Source organism: Ciconia boyciana, chromosome 6 (genome assembly GCF_034638445.1).
Source record: "Ciconia boyciana chromosome 6, ASM3463844v1, whole genome shotgun sequence".
Classification (NCBI taxonomy): Eukaryota; Metazoa; Chordata; class Aves; order Ciconiiformes; family Ciconiidae; genus Ciconia; species Ciconia boyciana.
Genome location: NC_132939.1, coordinates 1,755,035 through 1,779,342, shown reverse-complemented (window position 1 = coordinate 1,779,342; position 24,308 = coordinate 1,755,035). Strand labels below are relative to the sequence as shown.

The following is a 24,308-nucleotide window of genomic DNA, read 5'->3' as shown; positions in this document are numbered from 1 at the left end:
GAACAGCTCCGCAGCGGTGCAGCTGACGCACCTCTCACATCACGGTGCTTATCTCACCCTTTGCCTGGGTCTCAGCTGAGGGCTCCTGAAGGTGACTTTTAAGACAAGGTAGCAAAGAAATAGGAAAGCCCAGCAGCGCTGCTGTCTATTGAGAGCCTCCTGTCCTTTCTGGGTAGGTCCTGGGCTCCTCTTCCACCGTGGAGAAGCTCCTGGAGTTTGGAGGTGTGAGAGGAGCCCCCTGGAGTCAGATATCTCGAGAACTTTTCTTGGACAGGCTCCGTAGCTTGTGGAAAGGCAGCAAAATTGGTGAAGTGCCTTTTTTGCTTCTTTGAACCTGGGTCCCAACCCTGGAACCTGGGATGAAGATAAGTTTTCTGATAGCTTTTGTGGTGGATGTTTGCCAAACGCATCATGTGACTTATAGCACGGTGTCTTTGGCCAAGAGCAAGGCAGCAGAGAGGGGAGGGTGCTCACCCCTGGCAGAAGGGTTTCAGCCGATGTTAGGGGGTCACGGTGGCTGAGAAGTGGCTGCTTGTAGAAGAGGTGCCTCGGTAGAGCCACGCGTGGTGAAGTGTCGGGAGCTGGCTGTAGCAGAGGTCCTCGGGGATAAGCGAGGGACACAAGCACCCATGGTGCTGGCCATCGGAGAGCTCTTCCAGTCAACCGTAACTCAAAGCAGGACAACGGCATGGTTGCTACCATGTCACTGCAACTTCAGCAGGGGACGTGGCTGTCACAAAGGAGTACTCCTGTGCTGACCTGGGGTCTGCAACTATATAAGCGAGGTGCTGGCACAGCTCGGGACCTCACAGGCTCTGCCTACCCTGTCCTCTTCTTGCCACGATGCCAGCCCGGCAGCAGCATCATGTGTCCCTGCTCCAGATGCATCCTTTTATAGCAAGAGTTCGCATGGGAGAGCATCACCACCTTCTCCCCCAAGTCCCCGGGCTCTGCCGCGGAGGCACATGGTGCACAAAGGGTTAGGTGTCTCGCAAGTGAACGGCTACCCAGGTTTTTTCCCTCTAGCCAGGGTTACTAAGGGAGAGATCCCTCCATCCGCGCACACGCCCTGTCCGTTTGGCAGAATTCCTAGCTGGATTTATTTCTGCCGATTTGCTTGTCTTGGTATGAAAGGGATTTGCAGAGGGGAGAGCTGCAATTGGCCAGGGGTGGGCTGAAACCCCCCGTTCTGGGTTTTGCGGTTCAGCGACTGACCTTTCCCCAGCGTATGGTCTGCGGGGGGAGGCGAGGGTCAGGGTCTTCTCCTGGGCAAGGGACGTTTTGCTTTAACGTGGAGCCGCGGGGTCTTTCAGGAAGGGCCGTCTTCGTTATCTGAGCTCGGGGAGGTGGGGGGAGCTGGGCCTTCTCTTCCACTTTCTTGGCAGTGTCTTTGGCACCGAGGGCTGGCACCGACCCCAGAGGGCTGCAGACTCCCACTTCAGAGAGACAGATAAAGAAAGCACTTTCTGTCAACAAAACCCGGCCCAGCTTCCCCAGAACAGGAGAGGGGAGGAGGAGCCCTCCAGGAGAAAGGAGAGGGAAGTCCACCGCTTGCCCGTGCAGGAGAGGAGAGGAGAGGGAGGAGGGCTCCTGCGGGGTCGGGAGCTGATCCAGAGCTGTCATGGCAGCAGTGGAGAAATTCCAGCGCATTCTGCAAAGCAGGGGCAAGGGTCCAAAGGGAAGGAAACCAGCTTTCCCAGAGCACCCCCTGAGCCCACGCTTACAGCCCTGCCTCTGCAGGGATGGCTCTCCCCTGTGGCCTGCAAAGGGGAGCCCCTCCATCAGTCCCGGCAAGGCCAGCGGCTCTTGCAGCTTCACTGACAAAGCTGTTGCAGGCCACGTCAGCGCCAAGTTGGTGGTGGTGGTTGGGCAAGACCTGGCTCTCGTGCTCTGTGGAGCCATGTGTCTTGCATAGCTCAGGCCTGACCCCATGATCTCCCTTCTCCCACGTGTCCTGAGCCTGGCCCTGGGAAGCCCATGTGTCCCACAGCCAGAGTGTGGCTTGCAAATTGCTGTAGACAGCAATGTCTACAGCACATGTCCAACTTCCCAGGTAGTGCCACCACCCTGGCTTGTCCCATGCGCCCCATCTCTGTCTGGTTTTACACTGGGATGCAGATGGGTACGGTCGGATGGCAGTCCTCAAACTGAAGGATCTGCTGATCTTCTCAGATCAGTTTCTTGACTCTGCAAAGGTCTGGTGGTGTTTCTGACCTGTGAAGCAAGGGCCTTTTGTGTCCTTCTCATGGCTTATGCTTCCACCTCCTCTCCCCTCGCAGGCCACGACATTAATGGAGCTCTGGAACCATCTAACATCGACACTAGCATCCTGGAAGAGTACATCAGCAAGGAGGACTCACCAGATATGTAAGTGCTTCCCTTGCTCTGCAGCAGGAACAGTGTTCACTGTTGTTTTCTGTGGAGACATGGTGAGCAATTTCCAGCCCTGCAATTCGAGGAATCGTTTAGAAATCACTGTGCACCCTGGCTGCGCCTGTGTCCCTCCTAGAGCCCTCCTTTATTGCTCTTTGCTCCCTTACTCGTTTCCAGTTCTTCCTCCTGTCTCTTCCCTGCTTCTTGCCTTTGAATTTCCCCAGTCTCTTCTGTCCTCTCTCTTCCCCCTCCTGAGGGCACCACAAAAGACTTTTCCTTAGTTTAAGCAATGGGAAAGCAAGCACTGGCAGCTCAGTATGGAAGATTAAATCCCCAGCACAACACGAATATGGAGAAGGGAAGGGTCTCCCTGTGTGCGCCGACGTTGGCAAAGAGGGGGGGGAGCAGACCTGGAGAGCAGCCAAGGTGATCTGGGCCGCAGGGTGGGAGCAGGATCTCTGGGGCTGATGTGACAAAGCGGCTTCCCTGTGCTAGTCTGTAAGCTGAAGCACGGTGAGCAGATCCTGCTGTCTCCTGCTGTCTTCACAAGCTTTGAGGTTGGTGTCCTGGGTGCTTCTGGCCTTTACAGCCCTGCAGGTGGATTTTGTACCCTTGGGGTTGCATCGGCCCCACCAACCCAGGTGACTGACCTGCCTCCCTGTACGCTCCTGCTGGTGCCACCGCAATGCTGCCTGTTTTGCTATTTTCTGGGTGTCCCCGAGCACCTGAGTGGCTCCGTCCCCGTCGCTGCATGGCCGGGGAGGGGAGGGGTGGGCAGAAAGTACTGTCCCTCTGCTGAGGTTGTCCCCTTCTCTCTCTCAGCTGTTTCCCTGACATCCCTGCTTCAGCCAGCTATGCACACCCCCAGCCCTCCAGCTCAACCACCATCAACGCGCCTCTTGCCAGCTCCATCGCCAATGTGACCAACCCCGCTTCCAGCGGTTCCCTCCACCTTCCTCCCCCGGGCAGCCAGATCCCAATCCGGCATGGTCCTCTTCTGGCTAACCCTTGCGGACCTGGCTACGGTGCTCACCTCAACTGCAATAACAACAATGGCATGGTGGTGCCCAAGGGCTACCTTGGCGGTCACTGCCTAAACAACGTGGTCCCTCCAATCAAATCGGAGCCCAAGGCCTCCTACGCACCTGGGTAAGTGGGGTTGGGGTGGCAGAACAAGGGCAAATGGTGGGACAAGTGCTCCTCCAGGCTGGTGGGGCCTGGAGGGTTGGTATAGTTTGTCCCACAGTGCCTTAACTGCTGGCAGCATCAGTCTGTGTTAAGCCCTTGCTTCACAGAGAGATGCTTTTTTACAAGTGTAGGTCCTAAAGTTTCCTGAAAGGTTGTTTGGTAGATCTTGTCTGTATGCATTGAGTTAGAGAGGATCAGTAACATCCCCCATGTCTGCAGGTGGTGGTAGAGCCGTTGGCTCTGGGTGACCAGGGTATCTATGCTGCACATCCACAAGTGTGTGATGGGCGAATATTGTAGCTTTGTATTTTTTTTAAGAAGGACAAGACACAGAATAAATTTGAACAAGACAAAATTCAGTCTCCAGGATGTCCCCATGACTATCCCAGGGGAAGATGTTAACTAAATTGGGCAAACAAATGTACTTCTCTTGGCCTGATGTTGTAGCTCCTCCACTCAAGAGAAGAAAAAGATGGTATCTGAGCTGGATTTGTACTCCTTTGCAACGAGCTCTGGATGCAGACCTGGTGAAGGGGAAGAGGATGACCGGGTTTTAGTATTGCTGGTGGACTCAACTGGACAATTAGTCCTGGGAGGAGAAAAGATGAGGTTCCTGCTCTCTGGGATGGTCTTGCCCGGAACAGGCAGGAAGGAAACGACCCTGGCAGGCTGGGAGAGCGCAGTGGCGTGGCAGCTGCCCTCTGCAGTGGCCAAAGGAGCCAGACAGAGACCGTGTCAGTAGAAGCACTTTGGCAGTCATGGCACGCTGAGAAGGCATGGCCCTCAGTCGTGTCTGGGATAGGAGCTGGCATGCGTAGAGCTTTACTGCCTGGAGACCCAAAGGGAAGAACATGTCTGGTCTCTTCGTCCTCATGCACCTCTCTGGTCCATGCTGCTCTTCCCCAGTCATAGGGGAGTGAAACAAGAAGATGATCTGAAGCTGGACAGATGAAAATCAAAGCGTGCAGCAGCATATTCATCAGTAGGAGGCCTTGGCAGTTGGCAATAGCCGTACCACGAGGAGCTGTGCCATGGTGCAGCCTGTCTCTGTAGCACAGGTGATGGGTGGCCCTGATGCGCTCGCTGCATGGCCAATCTCTGTGCCTTCTCCAGTGGAGATGGTGGATGTAAGGGGCAAGGAGGCCAGGATGGCCCCAGGACTGCTCATCTCTGCAAGACCCCGTCTGCCTTTTCTTCCTCTGCCTTGTGCCCTCTAGTGTTGCCAGCAAGTATGGCGTGGCGATTCCCAGATTGGGAAGCCTCCAGCACGCTGAACCAATGATTCAGCCATAATGCAGCTCCACTGGGATGAGATTGGCCCTTTGGATGAACTTGGAAAGATCTTCCAGAAAGAGACAAGTTCCGGACAACAAAATCTGCCCTTATTTTATTGCCAGACCAGGGAGTTCTCCCTTGCTGTGTACCCAGAAGGCTACACGCAGCCTAGAGGGAACCATGCATAAAAGCATGACGTGATGCCTTATCAAGTCCCTTTCTTCTGCATGCATCTGGCATTCTCCAGGATGAGAGAGGTCATGAGTAAGGATCATAGCTTGCTATTAGAGGTGGAGACCTTGGTTTGGATGTAGATGAACTGGGTTAGCTTTGATGGCAGCATTTCTTCAGCATCCCAGAATGACTCTTCTCCGTTGTACTAGGCTTTTCCCGGAGGAGCAATGTCTCACGTGCTGGATACCAACAAACCCTTCCCTTGGACTGGGCACATCCACGCTACCTCCCTGTGTGAATTCTGCAGTGTCCACCTTTCTGCTGCAAGGCGTTTTCCAGCCTCCAGGATTCCCTGGATTGTCCCAGGCCCTTTTGTTTTTGGCCAAAACTTGCCTTGCTGAGGCACAAATCCTGATAAATTCATAGGAAATACAGTATGAAGTCACAGCCAGCGTGGCAAGGAACCTGGAAATAAGGCTGGGATAGATGCTCCAGACCAAGCGTAGGAGGAGAGTGGTAGAAAGGCGCTACAAGTGAAGGTGGAGGAGGAGGGAATACAGTGAGGGCTCTTTGTTGGGGTTACCCTGCCTCGTCTGTGTACCACTTGCCATGGGGAACCCATTTACTGGGTCGTGGGCTGCCCTGGTGCAGGAAGGTCTTGGTGGGTGTCCTTGTTCGCAGCTGTAGTTGTGGGTGCCATCAGGAGCACGCTTTCAGAGAGGCGTGTGCGTGGGGTACTGCACCTTTCCTCCCCGCAGCCCTAAGGGCTTTGTTTGCTTTTTGGCCAGCTTTCATCCAGGAAGCACTGGTTTCTTTGGGATTATTTTGCAGCCACAAAGCTGATGGTGTAAGATGGGGCAACGGAAAAGAATCCCCACTAAAAATCCACTTGTGATGAGGAGTGAGGTGTCAGGAGATGGGGAGAAAAACAGCCATGCTTGTCTTAGAAGGAGCAGACTTTGCTGAGGTACTGGGCTGCTGAAACCTGCTGGGGCTTGCTAAGGCTGTGCGTCACCGGCGATGGAGCGGATATGAATGGGCAGACAAGATATCTCCCTGCCAAAGATCTCCACAGGACAGAGCGTACTGCAAATGCTAAGGTGAAGTGAGCCTTTCTCTAGAGCACAGGCAATGACTGCTCGAGCCGCCATCTCCCTGCCCATCTCTGCTGCAGCTTTGGCTTGCAGTGACCGTGGCTCAGTCTAGCTGGGAGCAGGGCCTCAACTTTTTCCGTGCACTTGATCTCCAGGATGTTGCTAGAGAAGAACCAGTGTCTGAGACAGGCAAGTCCTTTACTTGTGCACCACGGTGGTGGAAATTTTACCCCGGCCTGAAGATGTGCGAGGCCCAACCTTCTGCTGCAGTGGGATGCGTGTTGAGGAGGGGCTGCAAAAAGAAAAAACGAAAAATTGGTTCAAATGAATTTCCAAGGATGTGCTTTGGAAATGGCTGAAGAGCCCAGCTGCCTGGGGTCTATGCTGGCTTGAGGTAAAATAAGGAAGGATGCAGGAGCTAACCGGCTCCCTGCAGTGCATCTGCGCTGCCGCCGCACATGTCAGGGCTGGTCCTTAGTCCTGCCGTCCCCGAGCCGTGGGTGTGCTGGAGAAGGCAGCTGAGAGCTCCCCCTTTTCTTTGGTTGCATTTTGCAGTCAGGGCCAAATCCTGCTCCTGGTGATGTTGGAGTAGAGCCAGGGTGACACAGCCAGCAGCTGTGGTGGTGCTCAGGTTCGTACAGGTCACAAGGCAGAATCCATCCCATGGGCTTCCCAGCCTTTGCTTTTGTGCATCAGATCCCAGGTCCCAGCCCAGCTCCCCCAGAGCCTCCCATTTACCCATAGTGAAGCACACAGTCTTTCTCTGGGGCACGGATACATTTCTGTTTGGCTTCTTTTAACTAGAGGTCTCATTGGCAGGTCAATAAAATGTCTGTCCCTGCTCCTGAGGTCCAGGGAACCGCAGTGGGGAGGGGGGTAGCAGTGACAGCTATGGCAGTCCTGAGTTTGTCAGCTGGACACGCTCGGGGTGATGGGGATCTGCTGCGGGCGCAGCTGGGGTTTCCGACCAGAGCCTGGAGGGTGCTTTGATCAAACTGGGCCTATTGGTTGTGCTGGAAGCTGGTTTAAAATGACCTTCCCTTCTCTTTCCCCATTGCTCTGCAGCACTTTACCTGACTCTCCCCCGGACTCTGGATCAGAAGCCTACTCCCCTCAGCAGGTGAATGGTAAGTGCTTAAAAGAGAGAGAGCAGGGGAAAAAAATAATAATCCCAACCCCAAACCCAACATCCTCCCCCTCTTTGTTCTGTGAAAGTGGTTGGCTCTGAAATCTTTATCAGACGGGAGAAAACAGGCGGCTGCAATACGTGGGGAGATTATCAGTTAGTAAATATCCCTAGACTTTCGCCTATTGTTCTGCTGCTAGTCTTTGCAAGGGGGGAGAGCAAGCGAGAGAGGGAACAGGAGAGAAGGCAAGGTGGGAGTCCACTTACACGGGAAGAGATCGGCGGTGTGGCTTGTCCCTGGGCAGGGTGGGATGTGGAGCCTGCGAGCCTCCTTGTCCTGCCCTCCGCCTCGGGTGAGCGAAAGGCAAGGAGTGTGAGCGCGTCCCTGAAATGGAGCCCAGCTTGGGGAGACAGAAATGAACCCGCCGTTCAGCAGTAAGTTCCTTCCCAGTCCTTCCCTCCCCTCCAGTGGGGCCAGCTGATCCTGGGGGTCTTCTGCTCCCCCTGCAAAGGGCAGAGAGAGCTGGGTCCCCCCAGGTGCAGGCAGGGTCACTGCCAGGCCCTCCTGGCTCCCCCTGGGCAAGCCACCAAGCGTTGTTTGGTTCCTCTGGTGACCTTCACTGCTCTTTGGTGGAAGAAACTCCTTGGTGAGGAAGGAAGGTTGCTTCTGGTCTCCCTTCCCCCTCGGCAGCAGCACCCTCTTCCCCAGGCTCCAGCCCAGTCCCCACCAGGAACAGCGCCTGCTCTTTTTTTTTCTGATGGAAGAGGTCAAGAGTTCTGTTTATCTTGCTAAAAAAAATCCCTGGAATTCCTCCTGGCCCTTCCTTAAATATAACAAAGAGGCCGGGTTGCTCACCATGGGGAGAGCTGCTTTGACGTGCTGGCAGAGCAGCAGCACCTCTGCTTGGGGAGGAGAGGAGGCTCCGGAGAGCACCCACAAAGCAGCTCCTTCCTCGCGAGGAAGGAGCAACCTGTTTTTTCCCTGGAGCTGGGAGCACAGAGCATGGGTCTTGCGTTTGGCAAATGCATCAGCCCCTGTCCCCATCCTGATTAGAAGCCTGTGGAAATTGCGATGTGCTGTGGACGCGGTGAAGATGCAGCGTCTGCTACGAGGGCATGTTCTCGGACACTCATGCATGCGTTGTCCCTTGAAAGCTGCGCAAGGTCTCCCAGCTTGTACCCGAGCCACCAGTGCCAAGGCTGACCATGCTGCAGGGTCAGGACATTCACTTAAGATGTTGTAAAGACGCGTTTCTTGCAGTGTTTTGCAGGGGAGGACGCAAGGCTCCTCTCCCAGCCCTGAGGCGGCTGTCCTGTGTGGGCTTGGTCTCCGAGGGTTGTTCTGAGGCTGTTGGAAGCTGTATCCATCGGCTGGGCTGAGCAGTGCCAAAGCTGCCTGGCCGGTTGCGTTGTTGAGCCGTCTTTGCTCCACGTTACGTGGGTGGAAGTTGAGTGCTTGTCAGGGTGGCAGGAGCAGAGCTGGGTAAGGGGGATGTCGTGCCCAGTACCATCACTACCCGGCTGAAAAGTAGAGAGATACTCTATCCCAGGGATGTCACCTATCAGCCCCGGCCACTGCACGAAAGCAAGGCTGCTCTTTGGTCCTGATCTCCAGACTCCTGAGGATGGAGACCTCCCCTCCTCCCTGGAGCCCTAGTGCTTGGCTAGGCTGTCCCTGCGACAGCTCCAGAAGGCAGGCTGGCCTGGGAGCAGGACCCTGCCTGGGAGCATGGGCAGAGGAATCCAGTTTGATGTGTGCTGGAAAAGGACACCGAGAGATCTTGGCGGGTAGCAGAAAGCCTTTGAAGGGAGCACAACAGGTGAATGGGTGGAAGCGGCCCTGCCCCGGCAGCCTTCAGTAGGAGGGCTCAGCATAAATACATTTCACTTTTCCAGACCTTGCAACGGGAGGAGTTTTCTGATTCCTGGACAAGTGCTTTGGCCTCATTAGTCAACCACTGACTGGTTGTTCTGAGACCAAAGTCCATCCAGCCCAGTGTCTGGCTCAAGGCTGGCTGGTGGCACCTGCTTGGGGAAGCAGCTTGGCAAAGACCCAGCAGATATCTTCCCTGCTGTCCCTCTCCGCGTCCCCATAGCCTGTAGCAAGCTTGGACAGTTCCTGGATGTTTTCTCCCTCCTGCAATTTGCTGGTGCTTAGCTTAATCAGATGTCCTCAGCAGGGTGCAAAGCAGCTTTGCCTTGCACTTAAAACACCTGCAAAGTCACTGTCCCTTCCCACCCCTTGGTTTCCTTATACCCCAGGGCCAAATGCCCCAGGAGTCAGTCCCTCATTCCTGCAGGGGCCTTGGTACCCCGTGGGGACACCTGAATGTGCAGGCTAATGCAGACACACCTCCAGCCATTAGGCAAAGGCTGTGAAAACAGATGAGCAACAGAAAACCTGTTGGAGAAAAGGTCGGCGGAGGCTCGTTTTGTGGGGCTGGGGACCAGGCTGTGCGTTTCCCACAGGCAGGGGAAGCCAGCGAAGAGCTCCTGTTCTGAGGCAGTGGCTCAGTCCACATTTTGTGACTACCTGGGCCTTTCAGTTCCAGTTTCTCTTAGGTGAGGTGCTTCAGCTGGGCATCAGCACCTGGCTTGCTACCAGGTTTTGACTGAACCTGTCTGAGCGTGCTTTGTCGGCACAGATTTGGTGCGCCGGACTCTGGGGAGGTCTCACGAGGGTAACGTGAGTTTAGCTGATCTTTCTAATGTTGTTTAAAGGACCACGCTGTCCATCTCCTTAGCAAGTACAGGCTTTGGGATTAGGATTGAGACCTTCTGTTTTAATGCTAGGATGGGAAGGAAGGACTTCCACGTAGGAGAAATGTTGAACTTTCACACAAGGCTTCTGTTACCCGCTTCTCCAGGACCTGCCTGGTAGTGCCTCAAATTCCCGCTCATCTGCATCCGGGATGTTCACTCACATTTTCCTGGGAGATTTTAATGGGAAAATTTGCAAATTCTTTCAGGTCGTATTTTTCTCAGCATAACATCTTCATCATGCGCTGTTCTGAAAAGTTTCTCTCCCATATAAAATCTTGAGTATTGAGATTTTTCTCTGCACAGATTTTCTTGCATAGATCTGCTCACAGTCTTTGTCAGCTCACTTCTCATGTGTCTTGCACTAAAGCTGGTGATCAGTCTTTTAGTTTTCCTGTATTTTTTCACTATGATTCTTCACTTGCAGAATCTAGCTGTGGAAAGGTTTGATTTTGCTAAAGAAGCATGTTCCAGATGAAAAGTTTCTTCTCCTTACAGTTTCTTTCTCCTCTCTACCGCTTCTGCAGTGAGAATAGAGAAGCTGGGATAAGAGATCATTGCAATTCATCAGACTCAGATCTTTGTCTTCCGCTTGCTCATGGCACAAGCTCGCTCTTTTTTAGAGTCCATTAAAACATAAAAATAAGCTGCTGAAATGACGCCAACACTGACTATTCCCAGAAAGTTTGGAGCAGGCACTTAATCCTGTCATTATGGCTGAGTTCTGATGAGACTGATGTTAGAACTTCACCGGTGTGGTCACTAGTGTGACCGGTCGTTCAGTGCTGTAGGCAGTGTCATGCAAACACCTGAATTCAGAGAACACAAAAATCATGTTCTGCTCCACCTGAGATGAGCACTGAGCCTGTTCAAGTCTTGCCAGCACACCAACTTTCGCACCAACACGTGTATTTTTCTTTAGTAAAATTATTCATATTGTTTCCTTTGGTCAAATCACTAATTTCTAGTCATTCTCTGGGTATGTTGGGTGAGGTTCAACCATGTTGCTTTACTTTACACACTTTACTTTTTGCTCTTAGCCTCCAAAAATGTTTTGGTTCTAGTTAAAGCCCTCAGCTGAGCACTGGCATTGCTGCGCAGTGAGCTTATGGCTAGCCAGAGGCCTAAGCAGCTGCAGAAAGGGAGATGGATTTGCATGTCCCTCCACACACCAGGCATTTCTTTTGATGGTGATATAGTCAAATCGACCCTAATCATGGCACGGCTATAGTATCCGATTCCAAATAGAGGAGAAAGGTAGGATCACATTTGAATGTCCCTTTTTGTTTATTTAAATTTGGAGATCAAAGTCTCCTCCTGGTTTAAATTTAAAAAAAACAAGCAAGTGCCCCCCCAGAAGTCGTCACTGGTGATGCTGATGAGCTGGACGTGTTCAGGTCATTCAGTTCTCTCTTCTTTCGTCTAGTTCCCACGCCTGTCTCTGCTCTCGTTGGAGAAGAGCACGGCAAGTGTCCTTGCACGGTAGTACTCTAACGCAGCGACGAGCCTTCTTTGGTGCCTCTGGCCCAAGCTGGGTGTGGGCATCCGTGGGACATCTCTGCTGGGACTGTAGGGCAGACCAGGCAACGCACCGAGCTGGGACCCTGAGCTTTCAGCTGACCAGTGCTCTGTGGGGTGAATCCCACCCTTGGCTTCTCAAGGCTCTGTCAGTGGGCGAGAGTCTGGTTTCTTGGCAGGGTGTTGCGGCCCACAGCCACGAGGAGCTCTGGCATCATGAAGTGGGTCATCTTTGCCACAAGAGCATATTGCTGGGCACTTTCCTTGGGCCATGCCCAGAATCAGTAAAATAAGGCAAAGTTCAGGTGCTTTCTGTCCAGCTTTGCATTTCCAGGCACAGGCTTCAGACCCTGTTGCTGACAGTTGGACCTTTGCCGCCAACTGCACTTCCTTGGTCCACGCAGTTCCTTGATGCCACGGGAATATTGTGGTCGATGGATTTTCTATTTGGAGGGAAATACAAAGCTAATGCAAAAGTTACCTGGGAATTCCTAAAGACATCCTTTCACTGCAGAGCATCCACGCGAGGTACCTAGGTTTAGCAAATACCAGGAATGTTTGTGGAAATCTTCCTTGTTGTCCTTCAGCCTGAGGACCTGGTTGCCCTTTGAGTTTTAGTTCTTTGAGCTTCAAGATGCTGGGCCTTGCCTGCTTCCTTTGTGCTTATGACTTCCAGTCTCTCCTCTTCTCAGAAGACGTATGGTACAAGGTGCCTGGTTTTGTAGCATTGTGTATCCCTTTATCAGCTGGCCAGCCAGCACCCTGCTGTGTCCTCGCTCTGTAGATACCACTTGGACGGGCTGTGTCTGAAGTTGACAGCCAAGGCTGCTGACATGAGAAAGGAAGCACTGCTCTGCTGCTCCTGCTGGGGAACCCAGGAGGTGTCTGTGGGATGCTGGGGCCATTAAGGAACCTGGGAGGAGAAATCAGTGCAGGGCAAGGTGGCCATTGCAAGGCAGATGGGGTGGCTGAGGGGACGCAGCCGTGCTGACGCTAGGCAGAAGAGGCAGGGAGATATGGGTTCGTGAAGATGACCAGGACTGGGATGGTTCAGGACTGGGAGAGGAGTGCTGTCTGTGCTGGACCTGGGCTTGGCCCTACCTGCTGGTCTAACAGCTATTACTCTTTCTCTCTTTCAAGATCCTCACCTCCTCCGGACCATGACCCCCGAAAACATGTGCCACATGACTCCCCCTTCTCGCCTGGAGCACCCTCCACCGCCGCCTCCACCTCCACCCCCCCACCTTCAGGGTCCCCCGCCGCCACCCCCTCACCCGCACCAGCAGCAGCACAACCCTCACTACCCCGGCCTGCAGCGGGACATGTACATGAAGGCTGAGCCCCTGATGCCACCGTACGGCATCGGGCAGGGCATGGCGCCTGCCGACCTCCACCATGCCCAGCAGTCGCAGATGCTGCACCAGCTACTCCAGCAACATGGAGCAGAGTAAGGCCTCAGGACGCTGGGGCTTTTCAGCGTTATTTGTGTGATTTGGGGAAGAGGGGATGAGGGAATGGGAGCTGGAGGCTTGCAGAATGCATGAGCAAAATTACTGGGTTTAACTGCAAGTTAAGGAGCGTGCCCTGGTTCTGTGGGAGCGAGCTGGGGAGGCATCGAGGTGGAGATGGCCCAAGGTGTGTGGGGCAGGGTTTTGCAGTGCACGGCTCAGAGCTGGGTGGTGGGGACAGACAAGGAAAGCAAAGATGTGGCTCGGTGCACGGATGGCAGAGAGCTTGGCAGTCACAGGGTGGGTGGGCAGAGCCTTGCGGGAGAAGGTGGTGATAGTGCTGAACGAGCCTGTGGCTCCCTGCATGAAAGTTTTGGTTTCTACGTGAGATCCCGGCTTTTTCCTGGTGACGGGCTGTGGGGCTGTTACCTCCCCACCTCTTGCTTTCCTGCTCAGCCTTTGCTTTCCTGCGGGTCTCTGCAGCCTCCCGGTGCACCCTGCTAAGAAGCGGAAACACTCCGAGTCGCCCCCCAACACCCTCAATGCACAGATGCTCAACGGGCTGATAAAGCAGGAGCCAGGTATGGGGTCTGTGCCACTCAACCCTGACAGAGTCCAAACGCCTCCCTGGCACCAGCCGGGAGCGCTCTCACCAGGTATGTGTTTTTTGCCCCCCCCGTCCCTCTCCCCTTCATACCCCCCCAGCATGCAAACCCCTGCTGCCAGCCTGGGCACCCCGCTGGGCCAGGGTGCTTGGGAGGAGGGCACGTGGGCACCGCAGGGTGCCATCCAGTGGGGCTCACCCTGCCTGGGCCCCCAGGAGGAGAGCAGGGAGGTGAGTTCACCCTGGCCCAGATCCCGTGCCCGTGGCGGTGCCCTGGCAGTCGGGAGGCAAGCTTCAGGCTGGCCGCACAGACAATGCCAGTCGCTTCCTTGTGCTCTTACCCAGCTGGACGCTCTGTCGGAGTGACTGAAATTGGTATTTTGCCCTCACCACAGGCCTGATTCAAGATAACGACAGCTTGAATGGCTCCTACCTGGATCCCAACTACCAGTCCATAAAGTGGCAGCCACATCAACAGAACAAGTGGGCAACTCTGTATGATGCTAACTACAAAGAACTGTGAGTAATTCACCCACCTTTGAAGAAAGTCAGATTCACCTTTCGTGTATCGGTGGCAAGGGACTGGGCTTGGGGGGATCGTACTCACAGGATGGGACAAGGATCTTCCTGGGCTCCCCCTTGTCCTCTCCTGTCACGTGCTGATCTCTGCTTGCCTGCACTGTGGTGGAGATACTCTCCCCAGTGTACCTTTGCTATTGGGAAAGTTACTTCTCTGCACTTCTGCAGGGCTGATGGAGGGTTAAGAAATGGAGCTGGCTCTGTAGGAGGGAGACCGAGCCTTTAGGAGCCAGCAGAAGGCAGTTCAGCAGCTTTGGTGGCAGTTCAGCAGCCACTCAGACCTTGGTCTGCCGTGGAAGGTTGTATTGGCAAATACAGCCTTGCCCGGAGCATGGTTTGGAGCAGCAGTGCCCTTTCCTCCTGCCCAAGCTTACTAAGGTCCTGGATTTTAAAATAAGCGTTAGGATTTCCTAGACAATGCATAGCATGGATGACTGGAGGTAATCTAGAGCCACTTCAGCACAGCTTGAGAGCAGCATAAAAAGGAGCCTGAGGAGGAGGAGTAGGAGTGGTCGATGGGCAGAGGAGGAAAGGAGGAGAGAAGGAAAGGAAGAGGGAAGGGGTAGAGGAAAGCTGGGAAGCCAGGAGGGGCAGTGAGGTAGCAGAGAGGCAAGGGAAGTGGGTGGAGAGGAAAGCTGGGTTGGCCAAGGCAGGCTGGGGGGCAGAGAGTGGCTGGGTGGGAAGGTGGGCTGGGGGGGCTGCGTGGGGCTGGGAGTTGGAAGGAGAGGCTGGGGCAGAGGAGGGTGGAGGCAGGGCATGGACAAGCTGCATAGGGAAAGAGGAGTGCTCAGGAGGAAACCTCTCTGGATCCTCCCTGCATTCCTCGGAGGTGACAGAGATCTGGCAAGCAACAGGCTGGGTTCCAGGAACCGCTCGCTGAGCAAACGAACCCCCCCGTTTCCCCTCCTCCTCTTTCTGCACAGCCAGTGGCTGGTAGGGGTCCTCTTGGGGGACATGGAGGAGGGGGTGCTCTGTTGTCTGCGATACCAAATAACCCAAGATGATTATCCCACCTTGCCTGGATGGTGCTCAGGATGGGAGTCAAAGACACCAGGCGAGGCCAGTCGTGGAGGCCGAGTAGGATTTGTGACGTGCAGGGAAGCTGCCGCTGCAAGCCCCAGCCCTCCTGCACACAGATCTCCTGCTCAGCCCAGCCCTATTCCTTGTGTCATCTTTAACGCAGACCTGGTGGTGACTGGGGCATGCTATGGGTTGTTCCTCGGTGGAGAAGTGGCTGTTGGAGTTGGTTACTTCTTTGGTGACATCTTGTCATTTGCAAAGACTGTGTTTGTGGCTGTTTCCCCAACCACAGCAGAAGCGTAATTTGGTGAGGTGGTTACTTCTGTTTTACTAAACTGTTTCCATAAAGGAATCATCTCCCACCTTCAGGTGGAATATCAACACCCTGATTGACTTGTTCCTGTTGGGGGAAAGAAAATAAGGGAGAGGAATAACACGACAATGTGGGATTTCTACCCTGAAAGGATAGGCTGCATCCTTCACCAACAGCAGCATGCTCTGTGCCACCCACTGGGCTTTGCTCCTCTTCCCTCCCTGGTCATTTTCTCCACTGCTTTATACATTGAGACTGTGTAGTTTAGGCAATTTCCTGCAGTGTTTGTCTGTCTGGCAGTTTTAAACCCACAATGTAGCCTTGGTTCCCCCTTTCCAGTGTACTTGGTAGTCTGCTGAAGTGCGCATCTCCTCTGCTTCAACTTTCGGTGTTTCCCCTGTGGCGTGAAAGCTTTTCCTTAGGGTGCCGTGGCTTGGCACCCTTCCCAAGGGGCTCCCTTTGCCAAACCGTTTTCCCATCATGTTTTGTGTTGACATGAGGGCTACTTCTGGGAACTCGTGAGCAGCTCCAAAGTCCAGTCCTGCAGCCCTGCCGCTGCTCTCCACCATCAGTTTGCTTTTCTGTAGATTGCAGGACAGGGGAAGCCAGCCATCTCTTGCTGAGCGCGCACACGCCACAGTCCCCAATCCCCGGTTCCTGCTTTCCTGCACAGGGTGGTGTTCGCAGTCGGCTCCCACCGAGCACTGTCCGGACACGTCATCTCTATCACTTGGTTTTCAACCAGGGCCTGGGTGTCACTAGGCAGTTGTGACGCTGCCGTTTTCCCACCTGACAAAGCCACCTTCGGCTTTTGCTGCTGTTCTTGCTTATCCCAGACTCTGTTTTTGGGCCAGTACTGCCTCCAACTGTAAGCCTCAGTATCTTTGCCCCATGTCTAACAAGTTTGGAGAAGTGGAGGTGCCGGGAGAAGCGAACCCCCCTTCTCTAACTCGGGCAACACTTGGTCCCAGCCTGTCAGTCCCTGGCGTGGCCTCTCTTCCACCATCAATTTCTGCAGGGCTTTCACTATGTAGCAGAAGCACAAACGCACCTTGTGTAGTCAGCAGGGTCCAAAGAGCTCTGCGCATCGTAGCAGCAGACCTTTTGCACAGCCTCGCTTTTCTCTTTCACATAATGAGTCCCCCTTTTCCTTCCATCTCGCTGTTTACCTGCGCTGGGTAAATGGTCCCTCATCTGAAGCACGTCACGACTCTTTCAGCCTGTCACGGACCATTTGCAGGTGTTACAGTCCCTGTTCCAAAGATTTGCCATGCACCCCGGTATCATACAGGTGGACTGGCAGAGGCAAACTACACAACATTTTCTGCTGGGGACAGAGACGTTGATGGGGTGCTGCAAAGCACAGCTTTTAATTTCTGCAAACCCAGCCCTGCTGTGCCACGTTCTTCGGATCTGTGCTTGGGATCACTTGCCTAATACCTGCTTTTAGGATTTAGGGTGAAAGCCAGAGCAAACCTACTTCTGTGGCATTTAGGTCATCATCCCGTTGTGTAATGAAGAAATTCCTTTTAACTGACTTCATGTAGATTTTAGGAACCCACGTGCAGTTTGTTGTGGCACTGGATTTGACCAGAATTAAGGGTTAAGGGTTGATCAATTAATTTTTAGTTACACACCACCTCAGTGGACTCTTCCTCCTTTGTGGTGGGTTCGAGGCCAGGTAGCTCTAGGAGAGCCTGTGCAAGCTGAGCCTACATCTCTTTCTAAGTGGAAGATTGCTTAGTTCTCCTGGTACAGCACTGCACCAGAATAGATCTGTGAGAAACACCAAAAGATCGATCTTCCCTTCCTCCTTCTATAATGGCATTTTTTAGGTTGACTAATTCAAGTTTTAGCAGGTAGGAGTCTCCTTCCTTTCTGCCTTTTGAGTATACTCAGCAAATGAGCAGGCATCTGTGTCTCTTAGAGATCCGTGAGTATTTCCACAATTTAGTTTCCTCTGAGATCATAAAGCAAGGACCAGCCATTCCTGGTCTGTTTTCTGCTGGAAGCTGTCCTCTAGTTTGTATGTGCTGTTAGAGTTTCCTGCCCCTAGAGGGAACATATTTTTTCCCCTGTGATCCAGGTGCCCACAACCTATTCACAGCCCCAGGAATGTGAATCATCTGAATCATCTGATTTTTCCTACTCTTGTTCTTAAGAAAAGAGACCAGAAAGGTAGGTTAAGGAGGGAGACCGAGCCTTTAGGATGCCATGAGCCCATAGGAAGCTGTTCAGGTTCTTACCCCACCGTGGTGTTTCTCACTAGTCAAGAGCTTGTCAGTGTTTTAACAGCGATTGCTGCACACAAAGAGTGGCGATTGCTGTGCCCTGGCGATTGCAGAAAATTGACTTCTCCAAAGCTGTCCCTGCAGGTCCACCCTGCTCGCAGCCTCCGCGGAGGGGAATTTTTCAGCTTTGTAGTGCTTCCTCCTGTTCTGCCTTGGAGAAAGCCAGTCCAGTGGTTACTGCTGCATAGGAGAGATCCAGCTCTGCCCCTGCATCTAGGCATGACACTTTCTGTTGGGCTAGTGGAATAATTGCTTTGTCAGTACCTTATTTAATATATTTTTGAGCCTATACAGAATAGTTTATGCTGGTGCCTGTGGATTTATGCGTAACGCTCCATGCTAAGTATAATCTTACAGGGCAAAAAATACAATTAAATGATACCCGTGTTCTCCTCCTCTTGCACGCACAAAATTAGGTCCCTTAGTATAGAATCATAGAATCATTTAGGTTGGAAAAGACCCTTAAGATCATCGAGTCCACCAGTAACCACCGCTGAAAGTTTTTTGTTCCTCAGAAGAGTTTCCTGCTATGGTTTGTGATGATCAATAGCCCTGTGAGAGTTTGTTCCAGCTTCTATCAGCACTGTTCAACAGTGAGTGTAGCTGTCACGTCAAATCATATTTTGTGCCTGTGAATAAGTGGAAAATTTCATCTCTGCTCAGTCATTTTCCTGGCAGAAAGCTACAGAGTAGGAGCCTTTCAACCATTTCTCTTTTTCTGCTCTTCTGGGCTGTATCTTGGAGCCAGGCTCCTTCTCAGCCATTGCCGTGGCTTGGTGAGATGGGGACAGCATTGCCATGGGCTTGATGAGATGGGGATCTGAACCCATTCTGCAGTTCCTAAGTAACTTTTCTGCCTTCTAAGACACCTGTACAATGAATTTTGTTGTGTAAATGGCAACAGATTCCCCATCCCCAGGCAGGTGTGGAGAAGTGGAGCAGCCCTTGCAGCAGCCCTCTCTGCCAGGAGAAAAGGGAAGCCAGGCTCATATGAACTACATGGGTTTAGTCTTGACACAGACTTCCTAGAAGTTGGCTGGATTAAGGAAATGGAGGAAAGGAAGGTTGCTGCATGGATTCAAGTGGAGGTGCCTGGAAATCTGTGTCTTGGCTTGCTGGGCTTGTGTCTCGGGCTTTGCTTATGTGGGCTGAGGAATCTGTGTTGGTTGAAGGAGACCAAAGTCTCTGGATTAGTTTTATTGATAATATGTTTCTTCTTGGCCTTTTGCACTGGTTTTGTGATTTCAGACTCACTGAACCTTCAAAAGGGTTAGCTGGTTTCCAGCAGTGGTGCCGAAGAGGCCTGGAACCAGGCAGTTCACTAATTTACTCCTGGGAGCAGGAGTCATTCATCTCCCTGACAGCGTGCTCTGATAAATGCCAGCAGGCTCCCTCCTCCCTCTCCCCATTTGTTTACAGTTTGAGGTAAGGCAGCTGGCGAAGGGTAGTGCAGCGCTCAACAGAAACATTTCCATGCTGAGGCCAGAGCCTCTCTGCTCTGACCCTGGGAACTGGGCTGGTGCCGTTCTCTTCCCATCGAGCAAACTGGTGCTCTCCATGCGCTCTCCCCTGAAGCTCAGGGCTGCGGGCTAAACCTGAGCTTTCAGGCTTGCGCTCCTTGGTTGGAAGAAATGTCCTTATAAACAGCACCAAACCTGGCCTTGCTGCAGATCCTGGATCTCACCGAGGGGACGGAGACCAGTGTGACATCGTCCAGTCCTGCTGGATATATTTTGGGTTAGGTGACAAAGAGTGCCCAAGGTTTTGGGCAAAGCCCTCTTGGCCAGCTTGGCTAATCCCATGGTGATGGATCTCTGAGGTCTCACTCTCTCGTGCCGCGAGTGTATCTCAGGCAGCTGAAGAGCACGTACGGTGCTGAGCCGTACATGCACTGGTGGGGTTGTGTCAGTCTAACATGGGTGAGACGGCAGCGTCACGCTGCTCAACTGTTCCTGTCCTCCATCCTGGTGTTTGTATTCTGGAAGAGAAACAAAGCAGGGCCTGCATGGAATTAGTGAGCGGTCTTTGAATTAGGGGGTCTCCAGACATTATGTCTTAGGAGTGGTTGAGATATTGGGGAACCTGGAAGGAAGGAGGAGAGAAATGGGGGAGATTTTTCTTCCAGAGAGGAAACAATCAAGGCATGTGAGCATCCCTCTGACAATCCTGCTCTCGGCCACAGATTCCTATACAGTTCCCTTTTTATCAGAGACACATTTCTCCTTACAGTGCCTTTCCCTTTGCTTTGCACTTCAATGTGGAGGGTGAGGGACCTCCCTGCTCCTCTAAGTGTGGATGCCAGACGTGGCTGTGGGGAGTTGGTAACTTCTCACCCTCACTCGGATTCGGAGAAACCTCCTCTCCTCTGATCCTGGCCTTCTAAGTCCTGCCTTAATCTGCTTTTGTCAGTGGGAGCATTTTGGCTAAAATAATCCATTTGACCCCAGACCTTTTATTCCTGACGCTTTGCCCTCTGACCCCTGCACTCTCCCTGGGAAAAGCCAGCATGGCTTTGGCTGCCCCCGGGCCGTTGACTTGTCAGCAGCTGGTGTCATCCCTAATCCCAGGAGCCGCTTCTGCATCGGGGTCGCCTGCCCTTCCTTCTCCTGCCGCCCCGTTCACAGCAGCCGCCCATCCAGAGAGCACGTCTCAGGAGGGACATGCTGCCAGCCTGCTGCCCGAGGACTGGGGCCGGAGCAGGGTGCCGGTGACTCTAAGGTCTCTGTGGGTTAAAATGAAAGGATGTTTTTTTATAAGTGTCACCGGAGTCCTTACAGTGCCTCAGGTAGTGATGTCCCCGCACCACATGGCAGTGGGGGAGTGGGTTTGCTGCTTCCAGGTGGGATTTACAACGTGAGAGTAAAAAAGCACTGGAATAGGAGATCCAGGGGATGCCCTGTGCACTGTCTGCAGCGGGGGGTGATCTGAGAGCAGCTCCTTGGCTCAGCCAGAGGTGATGGGCTGAAGGCAGAGGGCTGGGGAGATCCATGGCTTCTCTGATACCTGGAAAGCAGCTTCTTGCCTCCGATCTACCCCAGCACAGGGATCCTGCCTTGGGGGATGCACCAGCCACAGCCATAGGGAAAACTCAGAGAAAAGGAACCTCTAAGAAGGGGACTCTGGAGGGACCAGGCATTTCTAGAAGACAGAGGAAGGAGAGCCTGACTGTCTCCCCTCTCTTGACACATGTTTAGTAGCCATCAGTTTGAGTGACGTTAACCAGAGCATGTTTTGGAAGCATCCATGGTTTGAAAGTTCAGTCAGTCCCTCCCTCTCCTCTGCTTTCTCTATTAAAAACCAGTGGGGCAAGTGGTGAATGCTCGGGGGTCCTGGGCAGATGGAGGCAGAGTGGGGGTCTTGGTGAAAGCAATCAGGAAGGGCTCCGGCACGCCTGGGGTGAGCGTGGAGGGCGCTCGGGCCAGCCCAAGCCACAGCTCTCCATCAAGAAGAGCCAGACGGAGAATTCGGGGCTGAGGCTGGGAGGAGGGTGAGAGCGGAGGGGAATTCCTCTCGTGCTTCTGGGCTAAGGTAGTACTCTGCTCCCACCATCTGGTTTGTGTTCGGGGCACGGCATGGCAGCCCCGGGTCCCTTGGGTGCAAGAAATGAGTAGTTGCTCATGGCCATCCCAGCATTATTCATGGCTGCCTGGAAATACCCGCAGGTTTCGTCCACATTAACCCCTCCAGTGTGTGTGTGTGTGGGGAGGATGGCTTTCTTCCCAGAAGAAAGGAGGTGGCCAGCCCAGGGGCTCCAGGGGAGCAAGAGTGACCTTTCTGTATCTCCTGCTTCCCAGAGTCTGCTGATGTCTGCTCGTCTATCGCTGTCAGTCTGTCCACCTCCCCTCCCATTGCTCTGGGCGGTATCTGTCTGCCTGTGTTAAGAACTGGAGGTGGAAGTCAGAAGTGGTTTGCTTTTGTGGAAGAACACTCCATAATTTTTAAGCCTGATGTCAAAGGCTAGACTGAGCTCCCCTTTACCTCAGCCATAGTTCTTTAATTAAAAACAATGGGATTTTGGTGTTCTGCTAGAAATGCTTGATGGGGAGGTGGATGAGAGGCATCTCCTTCCCCGCTGCTTGGGGCGGGCAGCGCCCCAGAGGCCCCCCAGCCCAGGTCTGGGTTTTTGGATGGTGAGAGAAAGGGGACTTGCTGCAAAGGCCACATATTTCCCTCATTCCCATGGTAACCAGCCCATTAAGGAGATGTAGATTAAACCTCCCCAGCTGGTGTGTGTTCATCGGGCAGCCAGGGCCCCCTCCTCCTCCTCTGGACCTGCCCGCCGGGAGCTGGAAGCTTTTCGCAGCAGCCGGAGCAGGTGGTTGTGATTTCGGCAGGAATCCGGCACGCAGGCAGTACCGCCTGGTAGCAAGGCCAGCACAGGCGACGTCGGGAATGCGACGGGTGAAGCGAGTGGAGGTGTGGGACCCCCCCGGGTCAGCCTGAGCTGCTTCTCCCAGCAAGCAGCATTCAGGGGTCTGCTCCAGGCTTTGGGCAGGCTGTGGAGCTTGGTATCTCCGTTGTGGGTCGAGGCAGGGCTAAGCAGCTGCACTTTTTAGGAGCAGCACTCAGAAAGGAGATGCTAGCCTGTGTGGCTCATATTGTGCTATGTTTATAGTACTAGTACTATAGTGTAGCATATAGGGGTGGTTGCCCCAGCATCCTCATCAAATCCTAGTCACAGGAACCGTATTCCTTTCCAGTTGAAGACCCACCTAAAGCAAAGCTTGCAGCTTCAAGGAGGTACGGACCTTCTCTGAACTCTCATCCCTGCACAGCAGGATGGGTTGCTGCATGGGCTTAGGCGAGGTGCCACGTTCATGTCAGGCAGTGCCTGCCTGTGCCGATCAGCCCTGCGAGCACCTGAGAGCAGCGTCAGTGCAAGGCAGGAGGCACAGCATCAGAGGCTGTCTCTTTTGCCCCAACACAACCCTCTTTCCCCTTACATGCGCCTGCTGTGCCTCAGGATTGTTTTGTGGCTGTGTGTGTGAGTAGAGGTGGCCTTCACAGTCTGCGGTGAGGTGGGACTGTTCACGGCACAGTCGCTGGTCATGTGTGGTGGGACATGGAGGTGAACTGTCCCCCCAGCCCTTCCCACCCCCCGGTGGGGTGGTTCGCAGGGATCCACACCCCGGGATGTGGCCGTGTACCATGCCATACGGACCCCTCGTTGCCTCTGCTTCTGGGTGCGTGGCTCATCCTTCCCCCCACAAGCGTGAGCCTCTCGTGGCGTGCACAGGGCTCTGGTCTAACGCCTGCTGCCTTTTCCACAGCCCGATGCTCACGTACCGCGTGGATGCTGACAAGGGGTTCAACTTCTCAGTGGGTGATGACGCCTTTGTGTGCCAGAAGAAGAATCACTTCCAGGTCACGGTCTACATCGGCATGCTTGGAGATCCCAAGTATGTGAAGACCCCCGAGGGCCTGAAACCCTTAGAGTGCTTCTACCTGAAGCTGCATGGAGTGAAGGCAAGTGGAAGCTAAGGGCCAGTAGTGAATCCAGCAGGGAGAAGGGGTGCTTGGCAGACGGCTGGGATCAGGCAACACCACGTCTTCGTGTGCTAAGTTGTAGGGGAGTGTGTAGGAGAGTGCTGAGGGCCAGAACAAGGCAGATCTTGAAATATGAGTCCTAAGATGGACTCAGTCACGGCCTGGGTGTCTTCAGGGCTGCCTCTCACTCACCTTTGACTCTGGAGGTATATAGGCACTTTGGGAAGATCCTTCCACCCTCAATCGCCCTCCTGCCAAGGGAGGCACCCATGCTTGGACAATGACCACACTCACGTTGGGTGTTGCAAGTCAGTTGTACTGAGTCACAGGAGGGCTGGGCAGACAGCTGGCCTGTGCAGAGGCTGGGGAGAAGGAGGTGGGAAGGGGAAGATCTCAGCTTTCTGCTCTTTGTCACATGCCCAAATCCTTCTCTCCAGCTAGAGGCCTTGAACCAGTCGATCAATATAGAGCAGTCGCAGTCTGACCGCAGCAAACGGCCCTTCAACCCTGTGACGTGAGTATTGCCCGGGGTATGTTCATGCGGGGGAATTGCTACCAGGGAATAAGCAATAGCAGGAGAGGGTGGGGAGAGGGGCTGAGTCGGAGGTCTCAGGACAGTACCGTGGGCGTCACACTCTCCGGTTTTCTCCTCTGTTTCCCACAGCAAAGTTTTCCTCTCTTTATCTTCCCCACTCTGTGCACAGTTCATAGACCTGCCTTGGTGGAGCAGGCCAGGAGGTGACCCAAAGGACCTCCTCTCCAGTGGCGTCCTGACTCGCTCCTCTGTTTTCCCTTCCTCAGGGTCAACCTGCCTCCAGAGCAGGTCACCAAGGTCACCGTGGGGCGGCTGCACTTCAGCGAGACCACGGCCAACAACATGCGGAAGAAAGGCAAACCCAACCCAGACCAGAGGTGAGGAGCGCAGATGCCTTCTCCAAGCTGTTCTGAGCACTCAAGGCCTGTGGATGTGCCGGTCCCCGGGTTGGGGTGTGTGGCTGGAGGGAGGGGGACTTGGGGGACAGGTCCTGAATTGGCCGTCCTTGTCTGTGTGGAGGAAA

At 53.8% G+C, this 24,308-nt stretch overlaps 1 protein-coding gene across 4 annotated transcripts in view; it reads left to right on the top strand.

Moving 5' to 3' along the window:
* The window catches only part of MYRF (myelin regulatory factor), a 63,913-nt gene that overhangs the window by 24,911 nt on the left and 14,694 nt on the right, over nt 1-24,308 (top strand). For 3 of the 4 annotated variants that reach the window (XM_072865930.1, XM_072865929.1, XM_072865932.1), the window contains exons 2-10: nt 2,280-2,367; nt 3,196-3,522; nt 7,170-7,231; nt 12,649-12,955; nt 13,440-13,612; nt 13,956-14,079; nt 23,034-23,229; nt 23,688-23,764; nt 24,052-24,162. In XM_072865930.1, the coding sequence (XP_072722031.1) occupies nt 2,280-2,367; nt 3,196-3,522; nt 7,170-7,231; nt 12,649-12,955; nt 13,440-13,612; nt 13,956-14,079; nt 23,034-23,229; nt 23,688-23,764; nt 24,052-24,162 (1,465 nt within the window). Of the gene's footprint in view, nt 1-2,279; nt 2,368-3,195; nt 3,523-7,169; nt 7,232-7,463; nt 7,666-12,648; nt 12,956-13,439; nt 13,613-13,955; nt 14,080-23,033; nt 23,230-23,687; nt 23,765-24,051; nt 24,163-24,308 lie in introns of those variants that run through there. The other variant, XM_072865931.1, reaches the window with a different exon arrangement.